At 36.5% G+C, this 22,025-nt stretch overlaps 2 protein-coding genes across 2 annotated transcripts; both read right to left on the bottom strand.

Annotated features, from left to right (window-relative positions):
• Positions 1 to 591: 591 nt before the first annotated feature.
• LOC121785046 (mRNA-capping enzyme-like) lies at positions 592 to 10,608 on the bottom strand. The gene is made up of 18 exons (XM_042183386.1): positions 10,329 to 10,608; positions 8,708 to 8,921; positions 8,134 to 8,266; positions 7,545 to 7,699; positions 7,244 to 7,327; positions 7,078 to 7,140; positions 6,187 to 6,318; positions 5,891 to 6,103; positions 5,568 to 5,687; positions 5,435 to 5,484; positions 4,611 to 4,773; positions 4,371 to 4,514; positions 3,050 to 3,172; positions 2,829 to 2,927; positions 2,337 to 2,426; positions 2,156 to 2,234; positions 1,246 to 1,376; positions 592 to 1,157 (listed from the first exon to the last, which is right to left on the bottom strand). The coding sequence occupies exons 2-18, from the start codon at positions 8,861 to 8,863 to the stop codon at positions 1,023 to 1,025; spliced, it is 2,070 nt and encodes a 689-aa protein (XP_042039320.1). The 5' UTR covers positions 8,864 to 8,921; positions 10,329 to 10,608; the 3' UTR covers positions 592 to 1,022.
• A 2,927-nt stretch (positions 10,609 to 13,535) lies between these two features.
• Positions 13,536 to 18,661, bottom strand: LOC121785036 (acetyl-coenzyme A carboxylase carboxyl transferase subunit alpha, chloroplastic-like). Its single transcript, XM_042183374.1, has 12 exons — positions 18,403 to 18,661; positions 17,402 to 17,747; positions 17,023 to 17,097; positions 16,698 to 16,805; positions 16,393 to 16,553; positions 16,096 to 16,210; positions 15,856 to 16,010; positions 15,650 to 15,701; positions 15,497 to 15,565; positions 15,135 to 15,212; positions 13,954 to 15,055; positions 13,536 to 13,860 (listed from the first exon to the last, which is right to left on the bottom strand). Exons 2-11 carry the CDS (start codon positions 17,741 to 17,743, stop codon positions 13,955 to 13,957), a joined length of 2,256 nt encoding a protein of 751 aa, XP_042039308.1. The 5' UTR covers positions 17,744 to 17,747; positions 18,403 to 18,661; the 3' UTR covers positions 13,536 to 13,860; position 13,954.
• Between the last annotated feature and the right edge of the window lie 3,364 nt (positions 18,662 to 22,025).

The raw sequence follows: 22,025 nt of genomic DNA, 5'->3' as shown, positions 1-22,025 counted from the left end.
AGATGTTTGAATATGATTGGTATAGAACCACACTTGTATACTTATGTTGCGCCTTATTAGTATGAGTAACATTTCTTGAGATGATCATTAGAAAAGAAAATAGTTACAGATACATACATCTTGAGGAGTATATATCAAATCTATTAAGTTTTGCTCGAATATGCAATATCATGCTTGCTTATTCATGGAATCCTCCTCATTTGGTGTTTTACGATTCATTTATGTCTCTCCCTCCTTCATGTAGATAAATTGAATGCTACAAGCACTTTGCTAGATGTGAAAAGGAAGAAATTGGATTGGTTGTTGAGTTTGAATATAATGTCTTTTCTCAATGTTAATCAGACTCGTGAGTTTGATGACAATAAGGACATAGTCCAAACAATTGACACAAATTTACTATAAATTGAAAATAACAAATGAGAAATTATTGAAACGCTGTAAAAGTTGGACACTTTTACAATAAAGATGGAATTTAAATTGCAGTAACCTATATGAAAATTATATATTACTCCTCCGTTAATAAACAATAGTTAGAGTCAATAATAACTATGCTGCAATAGTTATTATTGACTCTAATAAATAGTACACTTCTTTGAGCACAAGTAAAGGAATTCTCTTACTCTCTCACGCAAACAATCTGACCAATGATGACCCAAGTTCCACTAAAGTGGATATTCACAATAACAGATTGATTTAAAATTAAAAAATTTAACCTAAAATCTACACTTCTTTTGAACAAATTTACCAACTACTACTATTCAAGGCAACTGCAGGTGAAAACAATAATATACAAAACGACCATCTTCCTATAACTAATCCTATCACCTAAAAAATCTGTCAAGAGAATAAAAGAAAACAGGAGATGATTTTCGACGTAACCATGACATGGCGCACCCACAGACCGGTTTATATCCAACAATCCTAGCTTGCAGAATCTTCCCGAGGTTCCATTTCGTATTAGGTGCTGCTGAAAAGTAGTTTTTCTCCAGAAGTTGCACTTCTTTAATCAAACAACTTCTTGTTCACCTACGGCGTGATGCATTGTGCCCTTGGCTTTCACTCTGTATCCTATCAGAGTACATCGGAAGGCGGATGATCTCTTTGATCTCGTTCAACAATACATCTTCAGTGATGTTGTCCGTGATACTTTTCATGACCTGTTTTTAGTTTTAGAAAAGCATGATTTGGCCTGGGGACAGTTTTAATAAAAAAATGTGGCAAATTAAAATGAGATGCGGCATGTACCTTAGTGTATGTTCTGAAATCATTCGGGGTCCCTTTGTCCACCCTGACCCTCATACAAACCCACACTTTTTCCTCAGAGTTCCACTTACACTCAATAATTTTACCATTATATATTGATACATCAGGATCATCTGCGGAATGGGAAGTAAGAAAAAATCAACCAATGTAAGCCTTCATTAGGATTAAGAACGGAAAATGTACACGAGTAGAAGCAAGATCTTCTGCTCCACCAATGTTTAGCAAAAGCAGAATCAAATAGACATGCTACAGATTAAGTTAGTAGCTGCAAAGGATCATGCTATTTTCACGATTGGAGTATTTTGGTAGCTTCCATTTGATGAATGGCAAGTATGATAGTGATATTTTTTAGCTGAGGGACACATTGGAGGCAATTTTTTCTGTATTTACTCGATTCCTTGGGAGAAAGAAGTGATTTGCATAATGGGAACGAAAAAGGTTTGACCAGAAAAATAAGGCAAATAATAAACATCAGATATTGCATCAGGTAGATTGCCCCACATGCTCTACAAATTTAAATAAGCCAATCCCTGTTAAATGAAATGATTCTCGAGTCAAACATCAGTTTCATTTGAAATTACTGGAAGTGATTCCAAACTCAGAGCCACTAAGACAATGATATATGAACACTCAGTACTCTAACAAAGGAACAAGAACAAAAATACAAACTTCTATTGTTCCACAGAACGTCTCATTCATTCAATTTTTTTGAGTAATAAAAATCAGATTGACATACATTTCTTTTGAGATCAAACTAGTTGTTTTTGTCCAACTAAGAAAAAAAAGAAAAATGCATCCAAATTCTGGTTTTATGAAAATAAACTCCCTTTTGAGAAAATATAGTTTTCATAAATAATTGATTAATCAAAATTGCCTTTATTGAACTACTGACCAGGAAAGACAACCCTATTGTCCATCAATTTCTTCTTCCCGTGCTCATGGAGATAGAGTAGCTGGCGACTTTCAACAATCTATAAGCGTTGAAGAAGATAACAGAACAATATTAGACATGATCGTAAAAATAGAAACTAGGTGCTTATTAATTCTTCATGGAAAAATTATAGAAGAAATACCTCAAAGAGAAAGTCCACTGAATTCATTTCGGGATACTTCCACTTTAAGAGACCATTGTGCGTCAGTGTAACATAAGGATCATCCCAGCCCTGCCATGAAAATGGAAACAATGAACAATTATTATGAATATGATAAGCATATTCAAAGTCACAACTTAAAAGAACATTGCATAATACTTTAGGTGCAAAGCACCAACATGAATTAATAATAGACTAGTCAACAAAGTGTTGATGGTAATGTATACCAAGACTTAACTCCTAGGACACGCATCACAATTCACAAATATTCACTAACAATGTGATACTCACTCGGTCATCCTTCACATGAGAAATTTTCAATTCTTCTAAGTAACAAATTTAATAGGTGAGCATCATTAATCAATATAAATATCAAAATAAGTTCAAGTCCAAGAATTTTAGCGAAGTGAACATTTAAGCAAGACTATCACTGCAAATAAAAAGGCCATCAAAAGTTAGGGTTCTTCTAAGCACCTGGAAAATAAGACCATCTGCTTCGTGGGAAAGATTCGGAATAAACCCCTTCAACAGCTTTGTCACAGTAGAAAGAAGCCAAAAATCTTTCCTCCTTACCTGTCACACATAAACAAGTACACGGAAAAATAAATATAGGAATTCATTTGCATCAAAGTGCATACAGAGCTAGTGCGGAGTAGGGAGGTAGAATAACATATAAAAGTAAGATGATTACATACCCTAAAAGGCTCCAATTCATATCTATAGTAGGGGTTTTGGCTTTTATATATGTGTTGTCTCTCAAAATTCCGAGGCTCAATGATTTCCTTCTCAACCATTTTCCAGCGTTCATAAAATGGCAGCTGCAAGTAAGCAGATCTATTTAGAGAGTAGTACACTCATCTAAAACAAGCGTAATGAAAAAAGTAAATAAAGAAAAGCTATCAGCAGTATAAAAGAATATTCCAGAGACTAGCTTCCAATAACAGAACATGAATGGATATACAGCTAAATGCCAAACAAAAAGCTTGGATCACTAAAACAAGTAAAACATTTTTCTCAGCAGTGACATATACTTAAACTAATAGATTTGAACTGCAAAACAGAAAAACAAAGTCACTTGCCAATAGTGATATACAGTTAAATGACTGAACCAAAAGGCTTGGACCAGCAATAAGGGTAGAGAGCAGTCCTTTGCCAATAGTTCAAGATATATTAATCGATAGGAAGTGTCAAGAGAACAAACCTGTTAATCCTTGAGATGCATTTTTCATTATATGAGAAACAAAATGCCATGCCACAAAAGTTAACAAATTATAATTAATGGTTCATGCACCACAATTTCAATATATCTCCTTTCTCCAAGAAAAAACCAAGATAAAGTTTCCAATAAAGAAACAAATAGTGCAAGCTGATACCCTTCAAACTGTTCCACTTTCACGTATTTTGATTGCAAAAGATCAATATGAAAAAAGTACTATCAAATTCCATATTCACTAGTAGTACTTAATTGTCAAACTAAATCCAGGTATTTATAAAAGTGGCCATTTTGATTTTTAAAAAATGTCTCTTCCAATGCTGGAAGCAAAGGGAAATAAAAAGTAGACAGTGGTAGCAAGTTCTCGTAGCCACAAATACAGAAAAGGAGAAACCTAAGTAAATATAAAGCACATGTGTCAGACACAAATCTGTGCAGCAGTGAGTCCATACCTCATCTTGATCAGAACTAAGCCATCAACATATATTCTTGGTCATACTCTCATTTAAAACAGAGACATAATTCAAGTGAATAGCCGAAGATACAGTTTTCATCAATTGAACAAAAACTTATTTTGATGATTTTGTTGACGGAGGAAATATCCACATATTCAAGGTTTGTTTTAGGGGGATCCCCATATCAGATGTTATTGCTTCACACATCATGTCATTGCTGTTACAATTATAGATTAAATGCTGGCCAGTAAAAACAGAAGATACAGATGTCAACTGCCCCACTGTCAATATTGTATTAAAGACATAAATCAATAAATGTAGTACATAAGTAGGCTTTCCATAGATTACCTCTACAATGCATTCCTGATTACAAACCATCATATCATAGACAAGGTATCTTCTTTCTTGCTTATGTGTATCAGGCATCGTATCAATTACCATCTCCCCATCAAGTAAAGTAAAATGATGATACATTTTCTCAGACCCTCCCTTCTGAAGAAATAAAATTGCACAAGTGAAAAACAATATTACACCTGCATAAACAAAAGCCAGAGAGATATTCAAAGTACACGGAGTAGATTCACGTACTTCATTAGTGTGCCTGCAAGGGAATCGCATTTGGACTCTGCGAAAGCTAAAATTCCTATCTATCAAATAACAGCCATCCATAGTGATAAGCATCATGTATCTAGTACCATCAGCTTTCCATGTTGCGTAATAGTAACGTTGCCTTAACCGTTGTAAGTTCTCCCTGGTTAGATAGACAAACAATTAGGTCAGCACCTCATGGATAATGAGTCAATGACAACACCAATTTACCACAAAAGACAGGTGATAATGTTCAAGATAGGTAGAAAACAGAATCAAGGTTAATTCAAGTAAATGTCTACTTCAATCAAGTGCGATAAGATTTTAAAGTTTCATGGATGTTGAAACTATTGTGTACCTATGTTAGCAAAGCATAAAAATAGGTTCTGCTCAGTCATTTCCTCTAACTATGTAGGCCAAAGCACATTTGCAATTATCACTAGTAAATTGTTTCAGCAGTTAAATCCAAGTGAAACCTCCCATTTCTTATTACAAGAAGTGTTAACAAAATAAATATCGAAATTGCAGGGCAAAGGGTTTGGCTCTTATTCACTTTGCAAAGCTCCTAAGAGTTTTCGAATAAATGGCTAGAACTGTAGTAATAGTTGAATGTAAGATGTCACCGTAGCATCAATCTTAAAGAGGTAATCAAGATCGGGAATGGGAATATATTGGAGGACTTATTTCCCTACTAAAGAACAGATTGATAAATAATGGCAAAAAAGTGACTGGTGTAATATTTGCCTCCAAAACCAAACAGTTTAATATAGAACCCTACAGAACACAGACTACCACAGTTAGATTATCTAGAAAACGTCTAAGACCTGTCGAGAGAAACTGGATGTGAACCAGGAAATCGTGAAGATCCTCTAACCTGTAGATGAACAAAAACACTTTCTATCAGCAACACTGTAGCATATACAACAAATAAAAACGTGATACTCCAGGAGAACATACCCATCCAGGCATCTTCAGGGACTGGTAGACGAATTGCCGCATCACTACTTCTTGGTCAATAGGAATTTTATCTCCCAGAACGTCATCATTTGTCAGTGTTGTCCGTGTCTCATTAGTCTCCTATATGTTTACATGCTCAAGGTTAGATGGGCAAGACTATTGATGAATAAGACAAGGAAACTAGAGGCACTAAACCTGAGCTTTTCAAAGTGACAGATGTATCTTTGATGATTTCGTACAAGATGTAAATTTTGATTTTTAAACGAATATATATACACACACACATATACCATATATAAATATACGTGAACACATGCACATACATCTGGAAGAACTGTAGGGCCTTCAACACCATCATCATCATCATCTGGCATTGCGTCACCATTCAGATCCAGTTCAGAAGATCTTTTCCACTCTGGGGTTGGAGGGCAAACAACCATCTCTGGTTTCTTCTCATGATAAAAATTATACAAGGCATCAATGTAATCTGGTTTGTAAATTCCTGGTGGACGTGCTTCGGAAAATGTCTTGATTGCCTGCCAAAAATTCAACAAAGTTGAGACAATAGTCAAACGCATATCCAGCTTCAAGATTCTGAACAAATCAACAACTATCTGACCTGAGTAACGGATATAGGCATTGTACGCATGAGATAGTGGGCGATCATATATCCTGTACGATTATGCCCATGTGTGCAGTGAACAAGAATATGCTTTTTCGGTTGCCTTTGCCGAGCCAGGAATTGTTGGACCTAATAAAAGCATGCAAGTAATTTAAAATGTCGATATCTTTAAAATACAAAGATAAAAAAATTCTACATAAAAAAAGAAATTGATATATAAAAAACTACCGATACTTCAAGGTGGCGACTCTAAACTATTTTATGGTTGAACCAATTAGTACATACGAATATCTCACATGTAAGAACATGTTCAGATTACTAGACTAGTAAAAACATGTTCCGTGATCCTGGTGAACTACTTCAACTTAGCACTTCCAATTTGTAATGGGGCTGTAAGTAAACAAAGAAGATTAATAGTACTAGTTTCCAGAGCATGTAAAAAGCCCAAGGCTAGGAACTAGAGAAATTACTAATTACAAGGCTCTATTATTTAAAAGGTCACAAACTTATTCTGTGGTAAAAGATCTCGCAGTTCACCAGGATCATACAATCTGTCCTATAACCTAAACTGAAGACTTTCCGCAGCGCTGCATGAATGGACAATGCAGACACACAAGATCCATTTTTTTATTCTTTACTGCTTTTACTACTATCTAAAACAGATAAGCTACAATGGGGAAAATAGGGTTTCACATAGCATAAAAGGTAGAAGGTCAACTTCTTGATGCCAAATAGCCACAATATCTAGTTAGACCAGTTTGATTCTCTAAAGTTGAAGAACAGTAAACTTAAGACTATCACCTGTAACTTGTTGCAAAGAAATGAGACTGAGACATAAAACATTTAAGCAGATTCTACATCATTATGGGTCCTAAAAGATATTGGTACCTCATAAACAAACTGATTTACGTCCTCATTCTCAGGCACGGAATCACGCCCCTTGCATCGAATCTAGAGAGGAGACAATGAATTAAGAGTTGAAAGACTAACAATTTAAGGAGTAATTCAAACAGAAAATAAACATCCAAGGACGCTGATAGAGGAAATTACACACCTTGACATGCTTGATACCTTCATCAGTCCAGTTCTTGCGATCATAGTATCTATCTGAATTGGTCAAATCAATCACCAAACCTATCTGGAAATAGAGAGTAGAAACTTATATTCTGCTTTTTCCTCCTTGGATTAAACTAGCAGAGATTATAACATCTTACTGCTACTAGGGCATTTGTCTATAGAATTCAATTTCCCCACCTCCACCAGCCAAATATATACAAGAAAGAGTAGACTAATTCTATTCTTAAAAATTAGATGATACAATAAGAATATCAATAAGAAGGAATACAGTCGCACACCTTTCGATTTAAAACTCTTTGTTGATGGACCACCTGCTTAAATGAGTATCTTTTACCAGGTGGAATTTCTTCATTGAATGCTTCACCTAGAGGAACTTTTGACGGGATCAGAAACCCTAATATCTCATGTCCATATGCAGGGCAGTCTAACCAACCTGCAGGGGGCTTATATTTGCTGAATAAACATAGCACTACCAAGAAGGAAGAGAACTACTATTTTTAAATATATTGTAGCAATGCTTCTAATTGGAGTATTGTACAAGAAAATTCCGCGGACACAAAAAACAGTGTAATATCAATCTTTTCAGGTTCCCTTTTCTCTTATCCTAAGAAGTAAATATTGATTACCGGTTTACAATTTAACAGTTTCCACTGAACATAAAAGATCTTTCAATCCAAGCACAGCAAGAAAAACATTAGTTCTTTCCACATGCGCAGGATAGTATATAGAGAATGTGGCCCAAGAAATAAAGAATAGTAAGTAAAAAAATAGAAGAGTCGTCCTTTAATATCATTTCTATTTGCACTCATCGTATTGCTAACCCGCCCCAAGATGAGCTAGTGAAAAAATAATCGGCATATAGTTCACCTGGAGGAAGTCTACTATTAGGTTTCTGCCTTTTAGCTTGATATCCATCAGCATGCTGACTTGACTGATATCCATTAGATGGTCTGTCATTGGGATGCTGTCTGCGCATCCTTAGGGTCCTTTCCTCACGTTCCTGATGCAAAAGAATATGGGGAGAGAGAATTTTCTTAGTTTTTACGTTTAACTCTAAAAAACATCTATATATAGAAAAGACATTCAGAAATAAGAAGCAAGCGTTTTAAGAGATCTCCTCTGTGTTTCTTCACATCTTTATCTGCAGCAAGCCAGCAACATAAAGGTGGACCGGGTAATCGGCAAGCATGCAAAACACATTAAGGTGAATCCATAGGATAATCACAATTACCAGATTCTAAGTATGTTAAAGCTTCCAGTGAATTATACAATATTACAGTTACTTCTGCTATTGTGTAAGCAACCACACTTAAGAAAATGAGTAGAAGTAACATAGGGTCAGACCACGATCTGCCCCATTCTGGAGATTCAACGATACAAGAGCTAGTACTGAAATAATCAAAACATTATCTTGCTGGCTCAAAATAAGACAGAATGATACCCGGCGTGCAACTGAAGCACCACTCTGCTCCTGGTCAAAATGTTCATTGTATTCAATATGTTCTTCCTGCGCACTATCTTCTTCCGACTGTGGTGCAGGAAAAACCTCATCTTCTTCTGGTTCAGGGGAGGCATTTAAGTCCATGCTGGCAATCATTCAAGTTCCAATCAGAAGCATTTCTGAATGCAGCAATGGAGATTGTATTTTTGTATTCCTGCCAAATAAATCATTTCAGAACTTATTGCCATACCTAAACATTGAGATACTATCCAACCATAAATGTTATCTGAATTAAAGTTCTTTCAGCCACTTCATTTCTCTCATGTTAGATAATCATAAGCAATTTGTCTTATTTAGCATTTTGTGAGACAAAGTACCTTGGGAAATGACTAAAGTAAAACCAAATGGAGGAAAATAATATCAAAATAAAAAAGAAGGAAAAGATTAACCAATGAGTTCCATTCCCTCCATAAGTACCTACTGTTAAAGATGTAGATTATATTTTTAGCAAAAATATATCCTATTTCCCGGTATAAACTAGAGCTATCTATGATTTAACATGTGAGACCAAACTACAGTTCCAGTGGAAAAGGTAAGCAATCAGATGCATTAAGAAATCAGCCCCAGCAACATATATCGAGAGCAAAGTTCAATTGCAGCAAAATAATGCAATAGATGATGTAATATAACCCTTCATGTTCCAACCAAAGTAAGTGTGACTTCTTCACAACATTGTGAACAATAATGTGCAACTGACAAAAAACGCAAACCAAATCGCACCCAGCATCATGGAAGCAAAATATTAACTTATTAAGGGCACCTCCGAGTATGAGTTTGGCAATATCAATAAATTTAAATCAATAAACATTCAATGAGAAGGTGCCACATCTTCAACAACAACAGTAAGTGCACTAATTGGAATCCACATTTAGTAGCTTTGTCCAGATGTATGTTTACACAAAGTGGTCGAGCATGCAGTGGAAGTGTGAAACGTACAAAATTGTTCACTGTACTAAGCAGATACAACAAAAGACCTAAAGCAAATGTTTTCCACCCTTGTAATCATAAAAGGATTTGATTTCCTCTTCCCAACATTGTAAGATCCCAATCAGAATCTGAAGAAGATTGGCCATAAGGAACCATATTAATTATAAATTGCACCTCAAAAGACATCTAATCATCCAAATCCAATAGCACATTCAAATCCCATTACCAAATATCGCCAGTCTCAGAGTTCACCCTATAACTTATGGAGTCTAATCACTTCCCCAAGGCTGCAAATTACCACCAGTATCACCTCATTATCAATTCACTCCGTAATATCCAAGAACAGATCCCAGGAAAATCATCCAAAAGTTTCTATCTAGTCCCATGCTCTCTCTCTCACACACATACACACACATAGTGCTGAACAAACAATGTGAATGTTGCTGCATACAACTTCAAATACGGTCCAATGCAGCACTTCTGCTCTTAATTTCATCGCAAATAGCAACTAACAAATCCCACAAACTAGATTCTTTTCCCATAAAGCAGAATAATCAACAAAACACCCGCCAAAAAACAAATAAAACAAAAGTCAGGAATCAAAATCATTCATAAGAACAAAACGAGCTCCAACCTCGACAATAAAGGCACACCAAAATCGAAACGAGCAGGCACCGAACCACCCGTTGCGACGGCGACTAAAACCCTACAAATCACCGAAAAAAATCGAATCGCACTACAACTCCTCCAAAAACCCTAGAGAGAGAAACAAGCGCCCGTGGTTTTAGAGCGAGAATGATCGCAGACAAGGGTACAATTCAATCCATGAGGAAACAGCTACGAGCACGAGAAAAAGGTTGTTATTACGCGAGAATTTCGCTGGGAGAAATTGATACCGATATGTATATTGCATAGCTCTAATATATATAGAGGTAAAATCTGTGCGATTAGTTCTAATTGAAAGTGTAAATTGTGAGAAGTTGAGGGGTCGAAATCAAATTAATAGTCGTAACAAAAGGAAACATGTGGCGTATGCTGTAAATTCAAGGTTATCTTAGGTAGTAATTATTTTGTGTGCGTTAATTTTAGCCCAATATTATAGCTCTAGCCACTAGAGCTCGTGTTAATTTCTCCAAATTGGATTATAGATAGATTACTTCTCATTTACGTGTGCATTAAGGAAATTTAATACAGAATTTTCAACTTTACGAATTAATTAACTAATTTTATAATAATTGAATTAATTATTAATGTAATAACTAAACTAAGATTTTTTAATCACATTTTTTATTCAAAAAATAATATTAATATTATTATTAAAATATAATTAATAATTGTGAATTATATCAACATTTGTTTAGTAAACGAGTACATAATAATCGTTATATAATATTATTATTATTGTGATTCATAGCATTTAATTCGATTATCTACCAAAACCGATATACGAATGCATTTTTCTCATTCGAGCCTCGAATAATAGTGCATAGTTCTATTTATTTAGGTGTCATACGATTGGAATAACTAATTATCGTATAATAATTCATATAGAATTTAGTCTATATTAAGTTGTGATGTCATTTAAGTTGGATGAGGTGGATATGACTAGTTATCACGTGATTATCCATTTGAGATTAAGCTATGTGATTGTTTTAATTGGATGGAGTGAATTTGATTGATTATTACTCATACAAGATAATCCATCTAAGATTAAGTTGTGAGATTATTTTAGTTGTATAGGATGTATATGACTAATTATCATATAAGTATCTATTTAAGATTAAATTATGAGATTCGATCTAATGAACCAAACATAATATATATTTAATTATTAGATATATTCTTGCAAATTGAATAACGTTGAACAGTTCTCATAAATATAAATTTTTCCATAGAAGCAAGCATATATCACGTGTAATATATGCGCCAACACAATGCAGTATATGTAGTTATTAGAGCATCATTAACGCGCGGGGCCGGCCGCAATGAGTGAGTCCCGTCCCGTGCATGGCGTTGGAGGCGAGAGAGTTCCGGCCCAGGCGTTGGAGAGCTCCCGGGGTCCGGCCTGGCCGGCGTTACGTGTGCCCGGGCCGCAACGAACGCGTCCCGGCCCAGCGTTAGATGCTCTCCGGGCGCAAGTCCCCAAATATTTTTTTTTTCGAATTTTTGTCTATAAATACTGAACATTTGTGCACCATTCTTCTGCACTTTACCCATTTCAATCCTCTTGTATTCTCATGTTTTCGGCTTCTATGAAGTGGTTTAACAGCGATGAACGTCAGATGAACGAGTTCGTCAACGCCAACAATTGGTACGTGCCGCCATCACCCCCATCGCATACAACGCCTAGTCCGGGGATGGCTAGCAACATCGACATAACATCGTCAGTTAGCACTGATGAGTACGAGATCAGTGATATGGAGCCCGCTGAAGGGAGGACAAGGGCAAGGTTGCGGATGATGAGGGCCCGAAGAAGTATAGTCCGCAAGAGACATTGTGGCTGGCCAAGAACTTCGTTGACGTCTCCGAGGATCCTATCATCGGCAGCCAGCAGAGCGGCAAGGTGTTCTGGCAGCGGACTGCGGAGAAGTACAACGCTGGTCGTCCTAGAGGGTCGTTTGAGCGTAGCTACGTGAAGCTGCGCAAGCATTAGAGTCGGGTCCAGAAGGAGATGAACAAGTGGAATGGCAAGTGGACCAACGTAATCCGGATGTGGCCGAGCGGCACAACGAGATGGACCTCGTGGAGAAGGCCAAGGCGGAGTTCTTCGCTGAAGGGAAGAAGCACTTCAAGTACTTCGACGTTTGGAGGATTGTCGAGAAGAGCCCGAAGTACACCGGTGGTGCCGAACCGACGGCAAGTGGGGCGCCGAAGAGAACCAAAGTTTCCGCTGTCGGAAACTACTCTTCGAGCGAAGGAGGTCAGACGATCGACCTCAACGTGACGGACGACGACGTCTTCTTCTCATCCCCTAGCACTCAAAGCAAAGGGGAAGGCAACTGCGAGCTACTCCGCTATGCCGCCACCGCCGCCCAATCAGTCTTTGGATAAGATCTCCGACTCTATGTCGGAGATGAGTATTACCTGGCGGATGAGCCAGCTGACGGAGTTGACATCGAGGGATACCTCGACAATGTCGGAGTTCGATATCGAGTTGCACCATGAGATGATCGCCTACCTTCGCGCACAAATGAAGAAGTAGTAGTTTTATCCTTTTTTTAAAAAAAATGTATGACTTGTATTTTTATTTTCAAGGATTTTTAATTTGTTTTGTCTAGGATTTGTAATTTTAATTTCTACTGAACAATGTATTTTCCCGGTTTGAATTGTTCAACGTATTGTATTTACGAGTAAAATAGGTTGAAGTTGTGAATAGTGCAATTTATTAGTTGTGGCCTGCAGGGTTAGAGCAGTTGTGGCCTGAGACTCAAATTTATGAGAATGATAATATGGGAGGACTTGGGGCCTGAATTCGGGCCAGGGTCAAGGATGCTCTTAGGTACACCACCTTCATTTTTTAAAGGTGTGCCTAATTCGACACTTACTGTTTGAATTAAAAGTGTTTGTTTGATAAAATAATTCTAGATAATATATGGCGCCACCTACTATACTATTACTAGGTATGGTTGGTGTATCTCAATTCGGATTCCATAAATTTATAATTGTTGTTTAGTTGTCAGAATACATCAGTATATATTTTTTGATAATAATGTAGACAACGTTTCACATCTCATTAATAAGAATCAAGGTGCGTTCCATGCTACACGAAAATAGATTATTTCGAAACTAAAATGAGCGAATTAACTAATAAATTATTCCAAAAAGAAAGAAAAACGATCCATTTTAAAATGTAATCTATAGCGAATTAACTGTGGACCTAATAAAATTTATTAAGGTTTCGAAGACAACATAATTAGTCTATTACAGACCTCATTAAATATGCTTGATTTCCCCAGCAACTCAAAGTAAAGATAATCTATTCCTTAAAAATGGGGAACAAGCAATAAGATTGAACTAAAAATGACCATAATCCGGGGGTGATAAAAACGACGAATCCAAGAAAGTACAATGGCAGAGCGGAAAAACCGATACATATGACCTTCGCCAACGGCATTGAGTGCTCGAAGAAAGTGGCTTCCTGATTCTTGATGCAGCTTCATCGATGCCTGAATTAGTCGACAAAGATTTTCACGAACATTGTATTGCTAGCTAGCTAGGGATGAAACAATGGTGGTGAATATAAAGATATGCAGACTTACATCAGACGAAGGTACGGTGATTGGTGTCCTGGTTTACTTTTATTTGAGAATCTTCTTCCTCCTCTTGATTAAGACTCCCATTTGAAGATTCTAATATCTCAGCTGTGAGTCTTTCGTGCTTTTCTTTCAATTCTGGAAAAGTTATGGCGTCCTCGATAGTTTGCTTCATTTCTGCAACCAAAGATAGAATCTTAGCTTTGGAGTCTTCGTCTGGTGAGTTCCCAAGTATCTCCATCTCTGCCTTCAGCAGCTCGATCCTTTCTTTCAAATCTGATGAATTGACAACATCATCGATAATCATGTGGACTTCTTCATTGAAGGCATTTATCTTTTCCAAGGCGGCGTCTTGGTTTCTAGGAACCACCTGCAGCCCCAGGGATTTAAGAACAGTCTTAAATTCTGACTCCAACTCTCCATTCAATTGCATGACCTTCTCCTTTATCTCCAGATTGGAATCGAGATCTGACGCTCCTAATCCTAAATTTGCAATTTCAGCCTTGAGCGTCTCAACCTTGAGTTTCACATCAGGCCGATTCATGAACTCACCAAATCTCTTATTAATTTCGATTTTCAGTTCATCTTTGTTGGTGCCCGACTTGGATAACTCTTTCAGCATTTCAATCTTCGATATCAGGCTGTTGTAATTGGGAGCAAAAGGGAGATTTTTGGCAAGTTCACCCTTTAGCTGTTCAATCTTTTCATCCAAAGCAGGTAGATTTCTCCCCTTTGCAGCTTCTTCTCTCAGGGTCAAAAACTTGTCCTCCATACCCAGAGCTTTTACAGCTTCATCGTATTCATAGTCGATCTCTATCTCCAACTTTTCCATCATCTCTTTCAAACCCCTCTGTGGGCGTGCTGCTGTTCCGGATGACTTACTAGCTTCCAATACCTGATGTTTCAGCTTTTCAACCTCGTCCCTCAACTCCGATTCAGAAGTCATGCTGATTGGGACTATAGGATCTTCCTTCTTTTTCATGTTGACTTTTCTAATTGGATCAACCGGGATTCCTTCTTGGAATCCACCAACCTCAAGTGTACCCATTTTACGGAACTTCTGAGCCCGATGCTTTAATAAAGTTTCGGTATCCATTTTCACGAGTTCCTGCAGGCACCAAACATCCGAGGTTTATTATGAGTATAGCATACCTACTAGAATGGATAAGAATGAATGTACTACTTACATCCATTGATTCAATAATTGCAGTTTTAATTTGTTGAGAAGTCCAATGCGGATCCGTATGTCCACCGCCGAGAGGTTCCTACAAGGAATGGGCCAAAGATCTTAGCAGTGCATTACAAAGATGTGCAGAAATCAGTATATGATTTTAAATTTAAAACCAAACTGCAAATGATGCAAATTCCCAGTATGTGTAGTATATATGACCTTTCTATATCTTCCAAAATTAGTTATTTCCGAGAAGATAATAACAGGCTTATAGATGGCTTGGCAGTTCACCAAATGTTTTGTAGTTATTAGCATGAAATGAAATAATAATTGAAGGACTAGAACTACAAAAGAAAACAAATGAAGAGGAAATATTACAGGGATGGCACCATCACAAATTTGTAGCTTAATGAGCTCTGTAGCTGTAATTTTTAGCTTCTCAGCAGCCTGTTAAGAAACAGAAGCAGATCATGTTATAATCATGGAATCTACTCCTTATTTGAACACCGGGTCTAACATTCTTGAACCAACCTTTGGAGAAGCTTTTGCTGTCTTCCATAAGATGGCAGCACATGCTTCAGGACTGTCGCATGGAAATGGAAAGGACAGATCAGAATTAGATTAATTAAGCAAGGATTAAATGAATATGCAAATTACTGTCATGATGAAAATAACTGAAGAAGCCATAAAAGCATGTAATGATATAACAAAAGCATTAACTGTTGCAGTCAAAGCACCTGGCGACATAGAAAACTGCATTTTCAAGCATTAAAAGCTTGTTAGCACAACCAATGGCCAGAGCTCCACCCGAGCCTCCTTCACCGATGACAATTGACACAATTGGTACTTTCAAACCAAACATGGTCCTCAAATTAAATGCAATGGCTTCTCCCTATTGATGAACAGTGAGAAATTAGCAAATCAATATCTCATTTCACAATAAGATAAATTTTCACTACAGAGATGTGGTCCAATACTTGGCCCAATTCCTCAGACTTGAGATCAGCATAAGCCCCGGGAGTGTCAATGAAAGTGACAATAGGAAATCCATGATGATCTGCATAGTACATCATCCGCAGTGCCTTTCTATAGCTGTTGAAAAAATATCCCACCATTAGAAATTAATACAAAAATAATTGTCTCATTTTAAATCTTACTGAAATGTTGGGAAACAGAAACTCAATTGTTTGACACAGCATTACACAAGCTTCCAAAGCAAAAAACTCATGATATACTATAGTAAAATAATCTCTTCCCAAATCCAATATGCATACCCATGAGGAGTGGGCATCCCAAAGTTCCTCTGGATATTCTCTTTCGTGTTCCTGCCCTTCTGATGACCCATGAACATGTAGCTTCTGCCGTTAATTGTACCAAGTCCGGTGACGATGGCAGGATCATCATATCCAGCTCGATCACCATGGAGCTCCACAAACTATGCATATGGGAATGACAAGATTAAGCATTCCATAACACCCTTCATTATTTATTTTGTGAACTACCCACTTTTATATTTAAGATAATTTTATGCAGAATTGCATATAAAGACTAGAGGCTTGGAGCAGAATAGCTGTCATACCGTCTCTGTGATGTTGAAGATATGATCAAGGAATGTTGGTCTGTTCGGATGCCTTGCAATGTTCACACGTTGTATAGGAGTCAAATGAGTGTATAGGTCTTTCAGAGCCTGCAATCAATGTGGGAAATAAGATGAATTACCAATGACATTGATTGGAAATAACAAGAGCCCGCCGAATTGCAGTCTAAATCTCAAATTGGCCCCAAACGGTTTATCATAACAAGTTGATAGGCATGCAATTGTGGCTTAAGATGGAACATTAAGTGAAAACATTATTGAACAGAAAATGGCAATGACAGTAAGAACCAGATGCTACAGGCTAAACCTGATGGTATTTGTTCTCCAGTGAGATAATCTGATCACTGAAATCCAGACCAGTTTCATTTGCCATCTTTTGCACCTACACCAAGAAAACCAATAAAGATCAAATCAAGACATCAAAATTTCAATGTCTAGGCTTCAAGCGAAGAAAATACTAATGCTCCCTTCATCGTGATTATTTGGTCTATGTTGGACTCACACATAGATGATTACAGGCAAATCAGCTATCATAATCTTCAATGAAGCATTTCCCAAAAATTCAAGTACTCGAATATTTTAATTTCCAAGACCACATTACAGTGCGTTTATAAATTACTACTGAATATAGAATGATCAAACAATCAGGGTAGATGGAGTACTATAGAGGATTAAAAGAGCCATACATCAACTATTTTCTTTTGCAAATCCATGAGAGGTTTCTCAAAATCCAAAGTCACTGGTTTTGGTTTCTCTTTCAAAGGCTTGAAAGGTGAGAGGTGGCTAAGCACTCCACCCTTCACATTGAGATCGGGATCTTCTGGCCATGGATATTCGTGCTTCTTCCCTTTCTTAACCTTTGCCACTATGGAAAAGTCTCTTCTTTTCGCTCCAAGACGGGATCTTCCAAGGGCCTTGAGGGGTACATCACAAATGCCATTACACAAACTCCCAAGAAGATCTGAAGCAGTAGGTTTCGAGGCCAAGTTCCCAGCTAACAACGCTGGAGATTGTGCCATGCTAGCCATGTTTCTGATGCAACAAAAATAATTAGGTGTGAGTCGATAAAAAACTCACAAAGATACTAAAAGTATTAAGAAAAGAACTCATGGAGCCAAATACCAACCAACCAAAATTCAAAAAATGAACACTTTAAATACTTCAAACAAATCTGATTGATGAATCACATAGAACCCATAGGTTTGAAGGCTTAAAGATTTAGATCATAGTATAAGGTATTAGCTGCAGCAATGGAACCAAACACAACCGTACCAGATAGTTTTCAGTTTACAACAAATAAGCTTAAATTGCAGTCCCAAGCTTACACGGTGACCTATAGGAGTACTTCAGTAATAATCTCGAAATCAAATTAATACACGGATAGGCAAATGCAGCTTAATCAAACAAAATCAAAAAAATTATGCACAAATAATAAACCAACAACGCTAAAAGCAGACGGATCTCCAGCTCCAGGAATCCAGGATCAGAAAGTTTCACCTCAACAACCTTATTTTTTCAACAACAAACACAAGATATTGTGTCGTAGATTGGTACCTCTCGCACTCAGCTCTATATTTAAAACAGGAAAACACTCCGAGAATCAATCGCAAAACACCAAATTACGCGCTCATCCAGGCATTTCAGGAAATGACCGCAAACGAAAAAAAAAAGCAGGCGAGAAACGAACCTAGATCGAATGCAGCAGCAATCGGAGAGATCCGATTAAGAGATTCGAGTATCGGATGTGAGCTCTCCTGCGCTTTAGATAGAGGGAGGGAGAGAGAGAAGGAGCAAATGGTATTAGAACAGCTGAAGCATAGGGCAAATCGTCAGCGAGAGCTTTGGCTTTGTGCTAATTCACACACAGGTACACACTGAAAATAACGATGCAGTTTTTCACACATATACAAATTCATGTCCTTTTTTTCGATGGTTTCTATGCTTCGAAATCTAGCTGGGTTTTCCTTTTTTTTTTTTCTCATTTTATAGCAACGGACATTTCGAGAAATAACCTAATTTCATTCAAAGTGAAATTAATTATCTAATCTTTACCTCAAACTATATATATAGTAAATAAATAAATAAAAAATTAATGTATGGTCAATTTCTCATAAAATAAATTTTGTCTACATTGAATCTAAAATGGCATATTGAAATGACCAAATTTGTATTGATTTAAGATGACATGTCGAACTATATAACTAGATCAAACAATATCGTACATTACAAAAATCAAATTGAGTTTACTCAATTGAATTAAAGCTTATAAGTGTATATGATTGCTCTTGCATTTATTTGAGTTCTAAAGTTGAGTTAAATAATTTGTTTGCTCCATAACTCTATAAACTTAAAGTTTAATAGTAGAATTCATATTTGGTTCAAGTTTGACCTAGTTTTATGTATTTATTGGGGATGGGCCAAGGAAAAATAAATGAATAATGATAAGTTTACGAGTAATGATATTTTTAGTTTTTATTTTTGATAAAAGTTAGATTCCACTTACCCCATTTAAAATAATATTGTCGCATTTCATAAAATAAATTAATAGTCACAATGTTACTAAATACTATTAACTAGATCAAAATTGTATTATTGCCCGTTTGTATCATTCTTTCCAATATTTTGGTTATAAGTCTAGTGCACTAGTGTGTCTTCAATTTTATTAACCAGGATTATTAATATTATTATTGTTGTTGTTATTGTTATTATTATTTTGGAATTTTTTATCAACACGCATGTGAGTCAGTAGTCATACAAGTTATGAGTTAGGTGATATTTAGGTAGGATTTATTCTTTGATTAATTTCTTTTTGCCGAGCAGTTGACAACTATATTAACAACAAATTGATTGAGCTCATTTAAATTAAATAGTCGCATTTCTGATAAATTATTGCTAGGTAACTATTGAGTTAAGTGATAAATTATAGGTGCGTCTTATTACTTTTTAGTAAACTTTGTTGAATTATACATAATATAAGTAATATAAATAAACCACAAACTATTTTAAATTTATTGCCGTAAATTAGTTGTTTTTTGATATAAAGTTTTTAAACCTACTGATGTGTATTTTTCGAGCTTTTATATCAATGAACTACCAACACACAAGTAAATCAAATAGCTCTAAAATTACAACATTTCTGCAAGAGTACAGATGTAGTTGTAGTAAAAGAGTGTCGAACCACATGGAGGCGTATGATTATTTAACAAGGTTTGACAAGATTCAAAAACAATTTAAAAACTAAAGTACGAAAATAGAGAAACTCAAGAGATAAAGAATGTTGCTCCTAACAACATTCGGATGAATCACTATTGTATTGATTCTATATTCAAATTCATAAGCTATTGACAACGATGATCAATTTTACACTCTAAAAGTACTGAACATACTTAAAGAATTATAGTACTGGTACTACCTGAACACATAGCCAAAAGTACCTACTCATTAGACTATCATTCCCGCGGAAGCGCAGTAAATACTAGACTAACTTTTCAAAGCCAACAGATATTATGGTTAGCTGAACACTTAACACATAACTTCTTCTCATCAAACTAAACTCCCACGGAAGCGTAGTAAGTATTAATTCAACTTTGAAGACTTTTTTACACCAATATTCACTTATGCATTTTCCTCTGAACAAGGTAAAATTCATAAGTTTTTCATCTACGTTATCATCCAATTTCTAAGTTAAAGAGACATTAGAAAGAGGCGAAAAATATACTACATTAGATGCATCAAAATATAGCATATATAAAATCTGAACCATAGACAAAAATCAAAGCGAATGACTAAATATAAAATCTCTACAATCAATTCATCCTACTAGTGTTAGAAGCAATGAAGACAAACTAGCCACACATGCTAAAGAAGAAAAACCATAGACTAATGGTGTTCCCCGATAGCCGGCGGTAGTCCGTCTCCGAGATGATGAAGATTGGATGCCGGACCCTCCTCCCTTCTTCCTTTTCTTCTCCCTTCTTTTCTCTCCAATTTCCCCCGTGCAAAAACGTCCCCAAAAACTCCCTTTTCTACCTTTTTCCAAAACCGCCCAAAACGAGAAACTGCCAATTTGCAGTTAAAGATGAACCACCCGGTCGGGTGGATTTTGAAACTGAACAAATCACCCGGCCGGGTGATAGGAATTTCATCTTCTCTGGACTCTTTATGCTTTACGAATCTCACCCGACCGGGTGATTTGTTGGTGTAAAATTCACCCGGGCGGGTGGTTTCCACTGGAGTCTCCACGCCAAGAAGAAGCGGCCCGGGCGGGTGGTGCGTTGGCTGCCCGATCGGGTGGTTGTTGCTGCTGTGTTTGGAACTATTAATCAGTGCACACCAATTGTTCGATGAAATGCTTCAAAGATGATTCTGCACTTGTATTTTGCATAGCTCACCAAGTGTTTGATAGAATGTTTGAATGAGCTCCAGCCAGCTTTTCACATCCTAAACTTCGATGAAAACACGATTTGATGAGTTATAATTTACATACAAATGTGTAGTCTAAGGGGAAAAATATAGAAAATATGCTTCGCATCAAATACCCCCATACTTGAGCTCTTACTCGCCCTCGAGCAAGATTGATTTTAAGCACAATAACTCAACAAAGTCTAACCCAAAAAAGTTTTCATCACAAAGAATCAAGTAGGGACGTGAATGACAAAATCTAAACCTCAAACATTTCTAATCAAAATTTCCCACTCTCAAGAACAATCACTCATCCACCTAGAATTTCAAGTCAAGGTGCACGTCAAAGTAAGTCCAAGCATAAGATCATACAACTCAAACCGTCGTCATTGACTCGTCAAACATTACTAATCACATAGACTCGCGGATTTCAAATCAAACTTCTTTAACTCTACCAAGCTATTTACAAAACATCCACAATGTATCAACAATAAGGTTCAAGGTCTTAATTAAATGTTGTAATGGGGCTAGGGATGAGGTAGGATAAATATGGATAGTGAGCTCAAAAGCTACACATTTGAGTGCCAAATTCTTTCCTCCTACAACTTCCTTCCAAGGAATCAAACAATAACACTTTACAACCAAACTTTCACTCCCCCAAACTTGAGATCCATTCTAGACAAGATTACATCTTAAAAATAGAAGCTCTATCTTTATTTCATCAAACTTTATTTTTTTTCCTGTTTTTCTGTTTTTCTTTCTTCTTATTTTTTTTGAATTAAACCTCGACTTTTGCAAATTTGGAGGTCATCTTTTTTTTTAAGAACTTCATTCTCAACACCTATAGATTAAATCAAGTCTCAAAATGTCTACACTTTTTTACAAGACACCACCCAACACTCAAAACTC

The sequence above is a fragment of the Salvia splendens genome, chromosome 2 (genome assembly GCF_004379255.2).
Source record: "Salvia splendens isolate huo1 chromosome 2, SspV2, whole genome shotgun sequence".
Lineage (NCBI taxonomy): Eukaryota > Viridiplantae > Streptophyta > Magnoliopsida > Lamiales > Lamiaceae > Salvia > Salvia splendens.
This window is presented reverse-complemented; position numbering and strand designations above follow the sequence as displayed.